General features: G+C 40.2%; 1 protein-coding gene across 1 annotated transcript in view; it reads right to left on the bottom strand.

Annotated features, from left to right (window-relative positions):
- LOC137331992 (synaptonemal complex protein 2-like) overlaps positions 1-18213 on the bottom strand; it is an 85274-nt gene that overhangs the window by 19286 nt on the left and 47775 nt on the right. Inside the window, exons 16-20 of the mRNA XM_067995754.1 lie at positions 9723-9875; positions 9157-9281; positions 3367-3461; positions 1526-1625; positions 1382-1440 (exon numbers count right to left, since the gene is read on the bottom strand). Of these exons, the coding sequence (XP_067851855.1) occupies positions 1382-1440; positions 1526-1625; positions 3367-3461; positions 9157-9281; positions 9723-9875 (532 nt within the window). The remainder of the gene's footprint in view (positions 1-1381; positions 1441-1525; positions 1626-3366; positions 3462-9156; positions 9282-9722; positions 9876-18213) is intronic.

Here is an 18213-nt window from a genome sequence, read left to right on the forward strand (position 1 = left end):
AGAAAATCTGATACCAGAGCATTGGCCAGTTAGTTTAAAATCTGTGGTGGGAAAATTTTTGAATTTTAATTGGAGTTGAAACTACTAAAAATCTGGATGAAGAGGAAAAAATTCGAAGCAGCCAACATGGATTTCTGAAAAGGGAGATAGTGATCGACAACCTGAAGATTTCTTTCAGGTGACGACAGATATAATAGGTGGGGGTGGAGGGATCCTAATTTACACCCAAGTCCCGCTCACCCATCACCCACACTCGCTGACCTACACTGGCACTCGGTTAAAGGATTTTGGACTTCTCAATATGGACCTTTAATACTTGTTTTTAAAGACTAAAAGAATGGACTTGAAACACTTGATTACTTGGTAAAAGAATACAACTGTCAACTTGAGCAGAATGCTGGAAAATTAGGGCATTGACATGTCCTGAAAAGGATCATGGGATTTCTGTTTAATACTCGCAGGATGCTGTTTTGCTGAGTCAGTAGGTAAGATGTGCCAGCAAAATGGGCCTTGGTAAGGTACAAGATCTGAATAACAAACAATTCTGACAGTTGCAGAGATAAGAACTAAGGCCTGCAAACTGATAAGAAATTCTGTGTTAGAATTGGGAAAACAACCCATATGTGGTATGATCAACAGCAAATTTTGAAGGAAAAACATCCCATTCTTCAAGGGTTTTCAGGAGAACTGCATGTGAAGTCAGGACAAAATGGCATAGGAGAGGAACCTTCATTCTCCCAACAATGGACTTGATCAATCCTTTGTCTTGAGTAATATGAGAAACTACTACTTTCTTTCTGGTAAATACTGTGTCAAATTAAATTTGTTAAAGTTAGAAAATAACTACAGTGTCTCGCTTGATCCTTAGCCTTTTGTATTCTGAACGAGAGAGAAGAAATCCTACACAGTCCACCAATGCCTCAAATTTAAAATTCTTACCAGTGTTCAAATCACTCCATGGCCTCATTCTCTTCATCTCTAACCTCCTCCAGCCCTACAACCCTCCAGGAACTTTGCGATCCTCCAATTCTGACCTCTTGTGCATCTCCAACTTCCTTCGCCCCACCTTTGATGGTCATGCCTTTAGCTGTCTAGGCTAAGAGCTCTGGAATTCCCCTCCTAAATCCCCCTGCCTTGTCACCTCCCTCTCCTCCTTTAAGACACACTCCTTAAAATCTGTCTCTTTGACCAAGCTTTTGGTCACCTGTTCTAACTTCGCTCCCTTTTGGCTCGCGTCAATGTTTGTTTGATTACCCTCCTGTGAAGTGACTTGGGACGTTTTACTACATTAAATGCAAGCTGTTATTTTAATAGTGAGACAGATGGGCAAGAGAAAAAGAAACAGATACACAGAAAATCAACACAAGCACACATGACTTACCTTTGCTCTTGATTTTCATAAAATTGTGAGAATTTGAGAGACTGCTGCTTCCAAAAGTTCTGTTTTTGGGTAGAAAAAAGACATTTATTACGTAGTGGGTGGGAAGAAAGAGTACACATTATTAAAAATAAAATGACCACGAACTAGAGTTTCTTCTTCCAAGTTTTTCAGAGTTTGTGTATCTTCCTCAAGATTCTTCAGCTGATGGACAACTGTCTCCTCAAACGTGTTTAATTTCTGCAACCTTTTAGGAATAAGCATAAGGTTAAAATTGTACTCAGCAGGATTTAAGAAAATGCAAACACTAAACAAATCTTGGTCAAACTTTGATTCCACATACACGTTCCTATCTTGCTGCAACAGCTAAGACAATCAAATTGATACCAATGTATCAACAAGTAACCTGCTGGAATTGTCAGTGTCATAATACAACTTGCATTACATAGACTGCTAATGTACACTCTCCATAACAGTCAAATGTGCAGACTGAATAAAAACTGTCCAAATTTATTAATATGTTGCAAAAGCTCTACATCTATCAGGTGTATATCAAGGGTTAATTTTATGAATTTGCATTCTTCCCTCCTCTTCCCTAACAATTTACAGTAAAAATATTCAATTTTTGGGCAACAGATTTTAAGGGTTGAGGAATGAGCTAATGAAACTGGACTGGACAGCACTGTTTCAGGGGAAAAGCCTGGATTATGTTTAGGAAGAGTGTTCAAAGGAATAATAGAAAAAAAGAACAATGTGGGAATAATCATAGAATCAACAGCACTGAAAGAAGCCATTCAGCCTATCTTGCCTGTGCCAGCTTTTTGAAAGATATGCCATTAGTCCCACTCCCCTGCTCTTTCCCCATAGCCCTGCAAACGTTTCCATTTCAAGTATATATCCAATTGCCTTTCGAAAGTTACTACTGAGTCTGCTTCGACCACCCTTTCAGGTAGTGTATTCAAAGTCATAACAATAAGGGCCAAAATAAGAGATTGTTCATGAAATACGGATAGCATGGTGGACTGAGACGAATATAAAAACAAGGTAAAATGAGGTTAAGAAACTGACTGGGGAGTTGAATTAGAAAATGCGTTATGAAGGAGAAAGGTAGGATTTGTTGCCCTGAATGGTGGTACAGAGGGCACCTTAGGAGGTGGTAGAGACAGTGAAGTTTAGAAAAGTTAAATCTGGAACACTTCAAGATAAATATGACTGAAGGACAAGGGGACAAGTTCAAACTAGTAAAAAGCAAATTTGGGACAAGTGTTAGGAAGTTTTTACATCCAAACACTTGTAATGAACTTTTAGGTTTAAGGAGAAAAGCCCAGCCATTTAAAAGCTAGCTGGCTGGTGGGGATGAGAGGGTGGGAGGGCTTTAAGGTGCTTCTAAGTGAATGAGCTATGAGCCATATGCCCTCGTCATTTTCACTGATGTTATGATCATGTGAGATTTAGTGATAAATGTGAAGTTTTCAATAGTTCAACAATGTGTATATGCAAGATCTGCATATACAATATTTTTTCTGGTCGAGATAATTTACACTGTTTCCAAATTACCAATAAATTCTATCAAAAATCATCTAACATTTTAAACAGCATGAATACATAAACAATCTTAATGTTCTATTTAGTACATCATTCTCTGAATTTAATGACTAAAGATCAATTGTACAGGAAAAAATACAAGGAAACATGCATATTAAAACATCCTCATTGATAAATAATTTACTGTAGCACAACTTAAACAGGACCATTAAAACACATTTTACAGGACTGAGTGAACTAAACTTGGTTTATTAAGAGCCTCCCCCAGATCTGAATCGCATTTCAGAACGCCTCTTAATATAATACATTTCAATGTGAATAATGTATATCCTTTTCTAATATTCTACAATTATTCTCAAACTGAAAAGTATCGTACAAATAGTACTCTTCAGTGCCTAGTTGTTTGTCCACGTCCATTAATAGCCTCATACATAGATTCAAACCTGTAGTTGTGAATCTGATTCAATAGCGTAGATATTTTTTCTTCACCAGATTGCAGAGATTGCTTGGTGAACCGTTCCATTTTGCTGTAACAAAACTAAACAAAACATTTAATTAACGGATTCACTCAGCCCCTCATTTATCATCATCATCTAGAATTTGGTATTTGCACCCCCTCAAGACTTTTACACAAAATTACAATACTTGGGCAGCAAATTGTGCTACATGTGCAAGTGTCGAAATCCACAAGATTTATCATGGTGTTGCAACAGAACTCTTACCCTGTGTAGCATGCATTTAGCCCAATAGTTAACATTTCCAAACAGAGGCCATGAGTTCAGTGTCTGTAAAGGGAATGGGGCAACATATTTCATAAAATGGTGAGGTTCTTGGCATTAAGGTGGCAACTTTTTTCTACTTGCTATTATTGCTCTAATTGAAGGCTCCATGCATGGTCTTGCTCCAAGTTGTTGATCTGCAGCCTGTTTGGCTGAATAACCATCAGCCTGAATTAGGAGAATGTAGTTACAGAATTCCCATTCTCTAACTCGTTCATATTTGCCAATTGGTAAGGCTCTATTTCAAGCTAGACACACTCAATGTGTCCATCCTATTTTGTGTTTCCATTTTTTTCACACTGATAGATCTAGTGAAGAATTAAGGAATATTCCCAAGTCTCTACTCTGCACTACCAACTCCATGTCCCTTGACTATAACTAGAGTATGGATATACTTATTTCTATTCCTCCTTACAATGTCTTAAGATAACATTGCCCAAGTCCAGAAACATCAACCTATTTGTATTAAGGGCCTAACATTTCTATTAGGTTGGTGTTTCTCTTCCATAGCCTGCTATTCCTTTCATACCTTCTTCATTCATGTCCTCAACATATCTAATTCTATCAACTTTGGCAGAAGAATGTAGACCTTTCTAGAGATCCAATATGTGCATTGAGGACAGCTTGAATATATCATCCTTACGATTTATCCAAACAACGTTCAGGAATGTTTTAAGGTTATCCCATAGGTCTGTCTTACAGATGTATTCAAGACTTAAGGAATGGATTGATGCTCTTTATATATTCCCAATGGATTTTTAAAAAAAATGCTAGATATCTGTCCAAACTCCACTAACCATTTGCTAGGGCTGTGTTTCAACTTAGGCGTATTCAATGTGTCCAACTTGTAAGATACAATCATTTGCTTGGTTTTGTGGATTTTCAATTATTTCAATTTAAGCAGCACACCAATGTTATGAAAATTTTACATCTAATAACAGAGAAAAACTAGGGAAGAGAGATTTTCTGAAGCAGATGAAACAGTTGAAATTTCTTTCCAATATTCCAATAGAAATCTTAAAACTACCTTATCCTAATCCAGCACAAAGACCTACACCTTGCTAACTCTCCTTGCAATCACAAAAGCCATTAGTGGAGTTTCTTTCTTGTATAAGGGTACATTAGCTTATGGAAGCCAAACAGGTCAAAACATGTGGGCATGACCCATCCAGATTGATATTCCATTCTCCTTTTATAAATTTGAAGGCAATTGGAAACCCTTCAAGTACATTCCCCTCCCCACGGCAAAGTAAAGCTCTGCAATCATTGTTACATGAATGTACTTAAGGACAAGAAATTGTTGAATACAGCAGACTGGAGAAACCTCCCAAATTTTCCATTTTTTGTTTAATACACTTGATATGTAAGAGCCTCCTCAAATGTCAATTAAGTCTAAGCCACACAGAGTGAGAATCATTTATTTTACAAATCTGGCTCACTTGACTATAAATTGGCAGCTGCACGCCATTCATGGCTGCCTAATTATGGAAGGAAACCCCTCTGAGGTACCAGCTTCATGTCAGATATGTAGACATGGCTTGGTTCATTCAGGTTTTTGGAAGATCCTTGGGATGAAACAAATGGCAACAAATACAGTAAGCAAATCTTCATAAACAGGTTATCCAAATAGCCCTATGGTCTCCCCCAAGAACAGAGCTGGTAAAGTACACTGACACCAATGGCAAAAGAAAATAATCCAGGAAAAAGCAGTTTATAATCTGTGTGGAGCTCTGTGAGGATGTAGAGATGTTCAGTTCAGAGCATAGGCCCCTAATGTTTCAGATACTTGGTAGCTGTGGCACAGATCAATTTGAAAGCCACTGGAACAAATGGAACATACTGCCCTTCCTGTTTATTTACAATCACATTTATATTATTGGCCCAAAGACAAGATCGGCTTGCTGACCCCCGATCAGATGTTCCCAACTCCAGTTGAGAAGACTCCCCTGGAATCCACAGATGTTATACCCACCAGCCTTATAAATAGGCTCCCATGTCCCATGAAATTTTCTTGATCTGGGCGGTTAGGAGGATCAAATTAATCTGCATTGTGTTTGTTGATCTGGTGCCAGAAATAAAGTTCGACCTAAAAGCACCAAATGCAACAGAATTGCCACCATCAGGACCAGCAGAAAAGGCTATTAGAGGGCTCATGAGCAGGCTAATTTCCTAGCCTGTCACATTGCTGCCATCTATTGAGAATCAACAGGGATTTCTGTTACGGCTTTTTGAGCAGCTTGAAGAACTACAGCTACCCATATGGTGGTATGGAACCAAACCAATGATTATCGGGTCTTGCAAAGACTTTTTTTTAAAATTTGCTGGAAAGCCCATTTGGTAAACATCCTATGAACCAGCAGAAGGCTCCAGGGAAGTACTTGTGGCTGGTAACACTTCCTCCGAATTTGGAATTAAGGTCCTGTGGCCATTTGACTTTCTTCAATTATCTTTGAGATCCACATTGATTATTTTCATGGACATCCTGTCCAAGTCAAAAGGCAGTGTTATAATCTTAAACTTCCTCGAGTCTTCATATGCTGCAGATTGTTTAGGCCTTAGTATGGTTCAGTTGGTATCATGCTCGCTTCTGGGCCAGAAGTTTGCAGTTTGAGCTGCATACCAAAACTTAACTACACCATTTAAGCTGATACTCCAGTGCAGTACTGAAAGAGTACTGCATTGTCAAAGGTGCCATCTTTCATATGAACTGTTAAACTGAGATCTGTCTCTCTCTTCTGCTGGTTCAGACAGATGTTAAAAGATCCACTGCACTATTTGAAGAGTAGGAAGTTCTCCCACTTTCCTGGGCAACATTTCTCCCTTAAGCAATACCACCAAAAACAGATGAATTGGTCATTCATCCTATTTTTGTTCATAGCATCTTGCTGTGCACAATATAGCTGCTGCATTTGGCTATGTAACAGTCACTGTATTGCAAAAGCAATCCATTGAAAGTGATGCGCTTTGAGACATTTGAGCAGGGTCTTCAGATGTTGCAGGTTGGCAATGGGTTAATTGCCTGACAGCTACATAGAAGCAACCATCCCTTGGTTAACACTATAACCTCACCTTTGTTTTGTCTGGAAGACATTGAGCTGGTGCCAATGTGCATGCCCATGCCAAGAAAGGGGCTCACCAGTAGCTGCAGAAAGTTGATTAATCATTGGAATTGGTGGGGAGGGTAAATTCCAATAACATTGTTGGACTGCTGAAAGTTAGGGTGCAAGTCAGCTGAGCTAGAGTCTCTAAAAACCTCAAAGCCAAAGTACAAAACTATTAAGATAATCAATCTTAGGTAAAGCATCAGTTATGTCAGAAATAAGGGGAATAGGGAGGCAAAGGATTTAAAGACCAGATTAACAAGTAGGCTTTGTGCAGGAAATGGCACCCAACCCAAGGGTTTGGAACCAGCAACTTATTCAACGTAGCTTTAGGATCATGACTGGACCATGACATGGCTTAACCAGTGACTTTTCCTATAGATCTGCAGGTCTGGATGTTGATTGAGTCTGCCCACTGGAACATTTCTCTGCATTGTTAGAGCTGCATACCAATGGAGTGGCTTGGAGAAATGATGCACCAACTGAACCCAAGGGCTCACTTTGCATTTCTCTGCTGTGATTCTAAGTAGCAATATCACCCCTCAAGGCAACTTCCCGCTTTTAGACAACCACTTGTAGTGCAAGGGCAAGGTAGGCATATCACTCAACTGTGTTTTAATAAAAGACAGTACAAGTGCTGGAAAGTCTAGGGCAGAGAAGGCATGACCTATACTTCACTAAGACTATCTATTTCCACCTTTGCCACACTGCCTGCCTCCATCACTAAAACTTTTATTCATGACCTTATCCCTAGATTTAACTACTTCTTGCTTCACACTCAGTAAACTACAACTTGCCCAAACTCTGCTGTCTGTATCCTGTCCTGCACCAAGTCCAAGACTCTCATCATTGATCTACATTGACTCCGTCACCCAAAGCATCAAGTTAAAAGTTCCTATGCTTAGCTTTAAATCCCTTTATGGCCTCACTCCATCCCAATCCTTGAGCCTCATTTCTTCCCGAATACATGTGATTCCAACCCTTTGTATCCTCACTCCTTTTGCCCCTCCATTGGTGGTACAGCCTTCAGCCATCTTGGCCCTACTCTCTGGAACTACATCCCTAAATCCCTCTACCTCTCAAAATAACATCAAAACCCATCTCTGATCCAGCTTTTATTCAACCCTCCTAATCTCTCCCTTTGTCAGTTTCCCCTACTTCATTTGTGTAATGCCTTAGGGCATTTTATGTTAAAAGTGCTATATAAATGTAACTTTGTAGAGTGCTTAAAGCCATTTGGGTTCATTTGATGAAGATGAACTGGGTATTTTGGAAAAAAAAAGTTTAAGTAACCTTAAAACACATTGATGGTCATCAACAGAGGAAATGAGACCCCCATGCCTGGGCTAGCATCAAGGAAAGAACCTGGTGATGCTCAATGACGACCTTTTTATACAGTGCAAAAAAGGATATAGACAGGGGACTAAAGTGACAATTTGTCATCTTGCTATCCTGGGTTTTTCTCAGTGCTATGTGGAGGATGGGTTTGAAAAGAACAGATGGCCTCTGAGTTGGAGTTCAGAATTTGGGCAAGGGCAAATGAAAAGAAAGCAGACAGTATAGAGAAACTGCAATAATGGGAGGAGATTTTATTTTGGTTTGACTGGTGCATAAATTAGAGAAAATTCTAGTACCATACTCATGTGCAGGAAATTAAATGTCTGGAATTCTATAAAATTACTTCAGATAGTAAACGTGATAATAGGAGAGTCACTAGTCAAACATTAGAGACTTAACCCTAGCCGGAATGGCAGATTGATGCTTTAATGTACTGTGATACAGATTGCTAGATCATGCTCTGCAGTTATATTCTGAGATCCTAGCCTCTTATTGTACCAGATGAGACACTAAGCAGATGCCACGTCCCCCCACAAGGGAGGAGTATATTAGGGTTATCCTCAGCCACTCATGTTGTTTTGTTGCACGTGGCATATTCAGAATTCTGGAAACAGGCAAAAGGGAGGAAGGAGGAAATAAAGTTGTATGTTACATGGGCGCAGAAGCTCATTATAAATGTTTTGATTGATTTAATGCCAGTTAAAGCCCATGTCTTTCAGCTAAAACAGATAGGAACTAGAAAAGGCATTGAGAAAAGGCCATTCGACCCATCAAGCCAGCTCCATCCATAGTCCAGGATAATGTGCGAAAAATGTTTTATGTGGGTGGCAAATGCACTGAACCTCAAATATAAGGAGTCATTAGACAAGAACTTTGTTTAAATCTGTACATGTGGAGTAATTATGCTGACTAAGTATTAATTGTTTAGTCAAAGCATTAAAATCAATGATATATAAATAAATTTGGTCAACATTTTAAGAACTTCTTTGCCATATAACCAAAGGAGCAAGTTTACCCTCAATTTCTTCCTCATTTCTTCAGTGAAGTTCTGAAATGCAGCACTGATATTTGGGTCACTCAAGTCTCCATCATCCACCTCAAAGAGTGAATTTTCAATTAACTGCACGGTCTCTTCCGGCTCTGTGATAAAATAAACTATTCAGGATCCATGCTTTGAATTCTCGATTCTCAGCTTCAACACTTCCCAAACAAATACATTAAGGCATTCCACAAGATGATGCAGCGTCAATTTTTCAATAAGGATTAGCCTACATGGAGTTTAGTTTTACATTTGACCCCATATTTCAACCCCACATGGAATACAACTCTCCTCTCAAATGTTAAAATTGAACAAGTTCAACCTGAACAGTGCAGTATTTCATTGAAGTATTCACGTCTGTGCGTATAGCACATTTCACTGCAAGGCTAATCTGTTAGTAAATATTGGAGCAAATGATCTAAGGGACATTATTCTCAATAAGAGTTTTCCAAATAAGGGGTTTAGAAGGAATAAAAATTCCCCACAGAACTATCACGAGGCCTCGTCATGCAGCATTCTTTACAAATTCAAAAATCATTTACCTTCAGCTTCCTGGTACTTCTCAGCTGATGTAAACAGCCTTTTTGGTTTATAATGTAGAAATGGAGTTAGCGTATCTTCATCCATATAATTGCTGTCACTGTAGGATCCTTCCGAGGGAGATTTTGCAGACTGTTGTACAGTGGCAGTACCACCTACACAGGCAAACAGAATTAGCATAAAACATTTATAATTTTTCCTTTCCCTTATTCTTACTGTCATCAAGAGTGCCGAAGTGTAAAAGCTAACGGTGAGCTTGCCTCCAGCCCATGTTCAATATCAGGAGGCAGTGACTCAGGGATGTTATAAAAGGAGGGTGAAGGATACATTTTTGACAGAGCTATTGAAGGTTATGAGAGGTGATGAAGAGGGGCAAGTCGTCTGACCTTTGAGTCTGGCCTGATGGATGATGACAGTCTAGTCCTGTACAGTCCTATGCTCCCAAGGAAGTTAAGACATATAGGGGGTTAGTTTAACCATGTCTAGTGATGAATCATGAGTAACCATGGGAATTTGCTCAATGGCCTTAGGTGGTCAGGGAGGAATTTCCCAGGACTTTTCCTGAAATTGGCTGCAGGTTTTTCCTTTTTATTTTGCTCTCGGTCATTAACATTACTAGCAGTTGGGGAGGCTGGTGCATGAGGATAGAAGGTCAAATGAATAGGGTGATTATAGATGATCTTTTCTGGACTCCCTTTCCATACACAGCACAGTTCAGCCTGTGTTAAGAGTAGAATACCATGTTTAGAATTGGACAAAACTAAAAAGAACTTAGAAAAAGTGAAGAGCCTTTTTTAAAAAAAACTATCAGAACAAGCTCCCCTCAATTATTGTTGGGCTCATTAATTTTGTTATCACCCTCTGCACTGGACCATTTCACTTGGCTTGTGTGCAAATTTCTCATTTCAGACTTAAGAACATAAGAAATAGGAGCAGGAGTAGGCCATACAGCCCCTCAAGCCTGCTCTGCCATTCAATAAGATCATGGCTGATCTTCGACCTCAACTCCACTTTCCTGCCTGATCCCCATATCCCTTGATTCCCCTAGAGTCCAAAAATCTATGAATCTCAGCCTTGTATATGGTCAATGACTGAACATCCACAGCCCTCACGGGTAGAGAATTCCAAAGAGTCACAACCATTCTGGGTGAAGAAATTTCTCCTCATCTCAGTTCTAAATGGCCAACCCTTTATCCTGAGACGATGCCCCCTTCACTGTTTAGGCAACTCATTCTGCTTTTCCTCGAGTTTGTTTGATCTTTTGAGTTATCTTACTATTACCATTCACAAGGCCACAAGATAAAGAAAGACAACCACTCGGTCCATCTTTGTTCATCAGTCTAGAAAGACACTGATATAAGCATCAATTTGTTTTTAAAATGGTTCCAGTGTTGACTGGCTTTGCTCATTCAAATTTATCTTGTGAATGGTAATAATTACTTGATCACCACTGATCACTATTTGAACTATTGGGAAACTGACTACCTAAATCATGCCATAGCAAATACTATGAAAACCCAAAAGGTCAATTTTCAAGATAGGGAACACTGGATTTTTTTTTAAGATAATGGTTGATGACCTCTGAAGAATACAAGGAGTTCAGTGGAGTGTGCAATTTCAAGCAAGTTACATCATTGTCAGAATATCCACAAAGCGAGGGAAAAGCCAAGTGAGTAACCACAACAGCAAAATTCATTCCATGTATTGATCACATTGAGAGTGAAGTACTTCCTGACATGAGGCCTAAACTTGGTTTTTATTAGCTTGCAATTTTGTTTGAAGTACATTTCTGGATTTACATTTTCTGTACTGTTTACTATCTTATATACCTCAATAATGTCACTTTCTCAGTCAGTCACTCTTCAAAGTTCAAGGTGTAATTTTCTTTGGTCTTTCCTCACACCCCTATTCCCCAACTGTGAGGATCAATTTTGTAACTCTTTTCTAAACTGCTTCCAGTGCTTGAATACCTCACTTGTGTTATGGAGGCCAAAACAAGATACAATTCGCAAGATATTGTCTGCCCAGGGCACCTTACAGTTTGAGCAGGACTTCCTCTGACTTGTACTCTCTTGTTTTGGCTATATAATTCAACTTCCTTTGTCGATTCTTGCTCTGCATTGGTTGGGCATGATCGAGTCCACCAATACCCTTTGATTTTTCAACTTCATCCAATGCCTATTTCAACACCATTCACAGTACTTATGATGCCCCATATTCTTCCTTATGTGCAATACTTTAATGCTTACTTACATATTTTATCCAAGTCATTTTCTATTTCCTAAGCTGCCTCCCCCTAGCTTGGTATCTTCAAATTTGACCAATTTGCATCGACTTTCTGAATCCAAGACAATGATGCAAGTTAGAAATAGTAGTGGCCCCAACACTCATCCCTCTGGCACACCACTCAACACTTCCTCCCCTACTCCTAGAATTAGAACCCACTGTTTTCTACCCGTCAGTAATTTTATTTCTTATCCATCCCACGATTTACATCGAATCCCCACAGCTTTGAGCTCAACTGGTAGTTGGAACTTTATCAAACTTTTTTGGAAGCCTAGGTACACCATGTCATAGGATCCACATGGGAGGCCAATTTCTCAAAATTGGAAGAGGTTGGTTGGGCAGAAGCTTCCCCATCTGAATTCCCATTGGCTGCTGTTTTCTAAGTTATTGTACAGATAATCCACAAGTTCGATCCTGCTAATCAATCCTATTATTTTATAAAGGTATTTAAGGGTTTGTAGTCGCCTACAACTGCTCAGCGCACATTTTCAAATTAACAAGCAAGCTGATCCAGTATTTGACAATCAGGTAGCTCAGAAAGCAACAGTATTTCTTTTTGCTTCCTAGTTTCTGCTGTTTGACAGTTTCTCAATGCAATTTTTCACCTGGCAAATCGTTACATCAATGTTGGAGCAGGTACTTTTCTGAGGTGAATAGATATGCTGCATTATACCCGTCCTCAATATCTTTGGTACGATGGTTCTTTGTCCCCCAAATAGGGAATCATTCCAAATACTAAAATTAATGGAATAACTGAAGCAGGAACCTCTTCCTCACTTTGTGGGCAACCAAAGTTCAGAGCCTGAACATTTCCATTTTGCACACATGACTCAATCTCAGTCATGGCTCTGCAATAAATAAGTCTCCTAACACATGAACAGTCTTTAACTCCTCTGTAGCACATCCTTGTGACTGTAAAGGTAAATATAATGCATCAGCAAGCTGCATCTATTTTCCTGGCCAATAGTCAATTTATGAGCCTTATCCAGAGTCTAACATCCTACGCAGCTTTCTTGAAGTAACATGAAGTTGTTTCTTCTAAAGCTTTATGGCCAATTGGCATCATCCAATTGTTTTTTTAAAAAAAAAGATTCCAGAGTATTCCCCCGAACTGTACCATCTGGAAGTCCATTTCACACCTTGATCACTCTGAGGAATTTTCCGCTATCCATCCTAATTTCGAGGTTAGGATGGAACTAAAGATCATAAATATAAAATAGTCACTAATAAATCCAATAGGGAATTCAGGAGAAACATCTTTACCCAAAGAGTGGTAAGAATGTGGGACGCACTACCCAAGGAGTAATCAAGGCAACAGCGCGGATGTATTTAAAGGGAAGCTACATAAGGAGAAAGGAAAAGGATATGCTGATAGGGTTAGGTGAAGGAGGGAGGAGACTCGTGTGGAGCATAAATGCCAGCATTAACTAGTTGGGCTGAATGCAACTGTAGCACAGAAACAGACCAATGTAACTCAATGTAATTTAACTTCTACTAATTTTAACCAGTGTTCTAATTCTGCAGTTTAATTTAAAGTAATATTTTTCCATTCCTTTACAATGTTATATGTACCTATAAGATCACCTCTCAGATACCTCCTCTCTAGCCTGAAAAGCCCAAGTCTCTCCATCTTTCCTCATAACTCAAACCCCCATCAGGAATCAGCTTCATAGCTTTTGGCTGCACTCCTGCCTCTGCTTGAATGGTCTGGTTTCTTGGCAACCAGAACTGGATGCCATACTCAAGGTGTGGTCTAACTAGAGCACAATAAACTTTAATCACTCCCTCCTATGATTTGTAGATTACTGTTTTGGCTATGTAGTTCAACACCTTATTGGCTTTGTAGATTGCTGCTCTGCATTGGTTGGACATGTTTAACATCATGAGTACCAAGACTTCTTGGTGTCTTAATGCATCAGCAAGCTGCATCCTTATATATTTCAACACCATTCATGGACTATGCAGGTTGCCTATTTTTTTTCTTCCTATGTGTAACACTTTACATTTTGTCTGTATTGAATTTAGTCTGTATTGAATTTATCTACTATTGCTCTGCCCACATAAATCTTGTCCAATTCACTGTAGTTTTCAAAATAATCTGCAAATTTGATCACTTGGCATTGAGTTTCTAAATCCAGGTTATGTCGGTAAATTAGAAATAGTCCTGACACCAAGCCGAAGAGTTACCTCACTCAGTACCACTCCACTCCCTCTCCTCTTCCTCCCCTCCCCCCCCCCCCCCCCAACTCTTGCATAACTCATTGTTACCTACCATTCAGTTTCTTATCCATTCCCAAGGTTTATCCTGAATCCCCACAGCTTTGTCTTTAACAAGTGGCCTTTCAGAACTCTGTCAGAAGCTTTTTGGAAGTCAACGTACAACATGTCATAAGACTTTCCACAGTCCACTTGCATTGATACTTCGAGAGAAGGCAAGGTTGGTCAGGCAGCAACTTCCCATTCCGATTCTATTTTGACTACTTACAGACAGAACTGGCTGTCCAGCTTAGTGTGCCTCCAAAACCTGTTCCGCAGTAATGGATAAACTGTCGGTAGCTGTTCGACTTGGTCAATTGCTTCATCATGGATATGCATAAAGGCCATTCTGTGACTATCAGTTGTCTCAGCGGCTCACATATCATTAAGCTTCCGCAAAAATTTATTTAGACCGCTGTTCTTTCCAGTATTCCCAAAATTGTGGAACATTCTTTTTCTCAATTTCTAATTGTTCTGGTGGTTTTAACTGTTCCGTAACCACAAGCCTTTGGCACACTCGATTTACATTACTGTAAATTAGATTTCCTCAATTTTACCAAACCTTTGCAGCACTCAAAGCAATTTTTCTGTACCTTCTGCAGCTACAGGACAATAGAAATCAGTTTGCAAGCTTCAAAGTAACTGCTGCTGCTTTCGATTCAGCTTCTTTCAGCCTTTTCTTCTTGTTGCTGACTGTGCAAAATCATTACTTCTGATGCTATAACCTACCTCCTTCTAGCATCAAGAAGGTAGCGGCTGAGCAGCCAAACATTTTAGTTACAAACGCTTTTGTTGGCTTAGGCACATTTCCAAGACATCTCAATAACTAGTGTAACCACATTCCTGCTCAGTCAGGTGACTTGTAAAAATCTTTATGTAAACTAACCATTTCTTGCTTCGTGTAGCAAGTCACCGCATCAAAATATCTACAGGAAATAATCGGGTATTCTTCCTCATAAGGAGGAGATTTTGTAGGTGACTTTGGTAGTGATAAATCATGCTGGTCACAGCAGAGTCAATAAGATTCAAGTAAGCACTGAGATTATAGAAAAATTACCCCTGCCCCAGAGTAGCAGACATGTGCAAGATTCCAAGAAGCAGGAATATGTTCATTAACATCTTAAAAATAAAGGCTGCACAATATTAGTGTAGGAATAGAATTAAGATCACAAGGAGGGAGGGAAATGATCAAATGGTGTGTGCAACACAATGGTTCCTGAGATCATGGAAGTATCATGCCAATGAAAGCAACTAGTCAAGGTAGAATAATGTAGGTTGTATTGTAGTGTTTCACAGAACCTTCTCTCATGAAATTAAATGGATGTGTCGAGTTGGTAAAAACAGATCATCTCTGGAAAGAAACATCTTAATTGATCACAATGGCCCTTTCACTGGTTGATGTTATTTTGCTATAATGCATTTTGCACTCTACCGTGGCTTCCCCTATTCAACAACAACTTGCATTTATGTCACGCCTTTAATGTAGTAAAACTTCCCACAGCACTTCACAGGAGCGATCAAACAAAATTTGACACTGAGCCACAAAGATATTAGGATGGGAGACCAAAAACTTGGTCAAAGAGGTAGGTTTTAAGAAGCTTCTTAAAAGAGAAGGGTTTAGGGAAGGAATCTCAGAGCCTAGACAGCTGAAGGCATGGTCAACAATGGTGGAGTGAAGAAAACCAGGGATGTGAAAGAGCCCAGAGATCTTGGAGGGTTTTAGGGCTGGAGGAGGTTATGGGGATGGGGATGGGGACGGGCAAGGCCATGGAGGGATTTGAAAACAAGGATGAAAATTTTAAAATCGAGGCGTTGTTGGACCGAAAGCCAATGTAGGTTAGCAAGCACAGGGGTGATGGGAGAACGGGACTTGGACTTGGTGAGAGTTAGGATACGGGCAGCACAGTTTTGGATGAGCATTGGAATAGTCAAGTCTAAAAGGCATGGATAAGGGTTTCAGCAGATGAGCTGAGGCAGGGGCGGAGAAGGGCGATGTTAAGGAGGTGGAAGTAGGCGGTCTTGGTGATGGAGCAGATATGCGGTCGGAAGCGCAGCTCAGGGTCAAATAGAAAGCCAAGGATGTGCAGAGTCTGGTTCAGCCTCAGAGTGGCCAGGGAAAGGGATGGAGTCGGTGGCTAAGGAACAGAGCTTGTGGCAGAGACTGAAGACAATGGCTTTAGCCTTCCCAATATTTAATTGGAGGAAATTTCTGCTCATCCAATACTGGATGTTGGACAAGCAATGTGACAAATCAGAGGCAGTGAAGGGGCGAGAGAGGTGGTGGTGAGGTAGAGCTGGGTATCATCAGTGTACATATGGAAACTGACGTCGTGTTTTCGGATATCGTCATTTGTAGATGAGAAATAGGAGGGGGCCAAGGATAGATCCTCGGATGACTCAAGGTAACGTTGCAGGAGCGAAAGGAGAAGCCATTGCAGGTGGTTCTCTGGCTACAACTGGATAGATAAGAATGGAACCAGGTGAGGGCAGTCCCACCCAGCCAACGGAGGAGAGGCGTTGGAGGACGACGATGTGGTCAACAGCTGCAGACAGGTCGAGAAGGATGAGGAGGGATAGTTTACCATGGTCACAAATGACATCCTATGTCACTGTGACTTTGATAAGGGCATTTTAGTACTGTGGCAGGAGCAGAAACTTAATTGGAGGGATTCAAATATGGAGTTGTGGGAAAGATGGGCATGGATTCGGGAGGCAACAACAGGTTCAAAGACTTGGGAGAGGGAGATTGGAGATGGGGCGGCAGTTCGCAAGGACAGAGGAATCAAGGGTGGGTTTTTTTGATGACGGGGGTGATGACAGCAGATTTGAAGGGGAGGAGGACAGTACCTGAGGAGAGGGAACGTTAACATCAGCAACATGGGGGTCAAGTAGGGAAGTTGGGTGGTCAGTAGCTTGATGGGAATAGAGTCGAGGGAGCATGAGGTGGGTCTCATGATCAAGAAGTGCTCAGACAGAGCATGAGTGGAAACTGGAGAGAAACTAGAGAAAGATGAGTGTTCAGAGCTACGGCAGGGGGAAACCTTAGGGGAGATTTGGTTTGGTGGGCTCAGGGAAGGGAGGGTAACAAGCAGAGGCAGTTGAACAGATGGTCTCAATCTTACCGACATAATAGGAGCAGGAGTAGACCATACGGCCACTCAAGCCTGCTCCACCATTCAATCAGATCATGGCAGATCTTCAACCTCAACTCCACTTTCCTGCCCGATCCCCATATCCCTTGATTCCCCTAGAGTCCAAAAATCTACCCATCTCAGTCTTGAATATACTCAACGACTTATCCAGAATTCCAAAGATTCACAACCCTCATGACAAAAGTCCATGAGCTCCTTGCACTTGTTAAAGGTGAGAATCATTCAATTGAACTAATGACTTGTAATTCAGTGCTGGCCAACTCTCAGGCCAGAGGTGATACACAGTCTTCAATGTAAAATGATTTATACTTTGCTTTGACAAATTGCATCACTCAGGTGTGCGGATGTCCTCCATCAGCGAGACTATCCAGAAAATAGTCTTACGCGGTTTTGGCTTTACTCTCTATGCGGCCAGTGCAAAGTGAATGAAAAAATTCCCACCTGGAATTTAAGGAAGGCAAAAACTTGATTTAAATTTTTTTTTAAAATGGACCTCCTGTAACATTTTTGAAACTCAATTTTTAATATTTTTACAAGTTCAAAAGCAAACAAAAGTGTTGGCTCTCTGCAGAGCTCCAGTTTCCTTTGCCAGAGAGTGACAGAGCAGACAGTATAACTTGGGTCCACTAGTCCTACATTATGTAAGCAGGTACCTATAGTATATACTTATGTCCTATATTTGAACTCCAGTAATGCAAGCAGTATTTGGAAAGTATTTAAAGAAAAAAAATCCATACAAACAGTTAAATTATACTAACGTAAAAAAACATTTCCAAGTAACTCCAGCTGGTTTAAAAAT

Source organism: Heptranchias perlo, chromosome 2 (genome assembly GCF_035084215.1).
Source record: "Heptranchias perlo isolate sHepPer1 chromosome 2, sHepPer1.hap1, whole genome shotgun sequence".
Lineage (NCBI taxonomy): Eukaryota > Metazoa > Chordata > Chondrichthyes > Hexanchiformes > Hexanchidae > Heptranchias > Heptranchias perlo.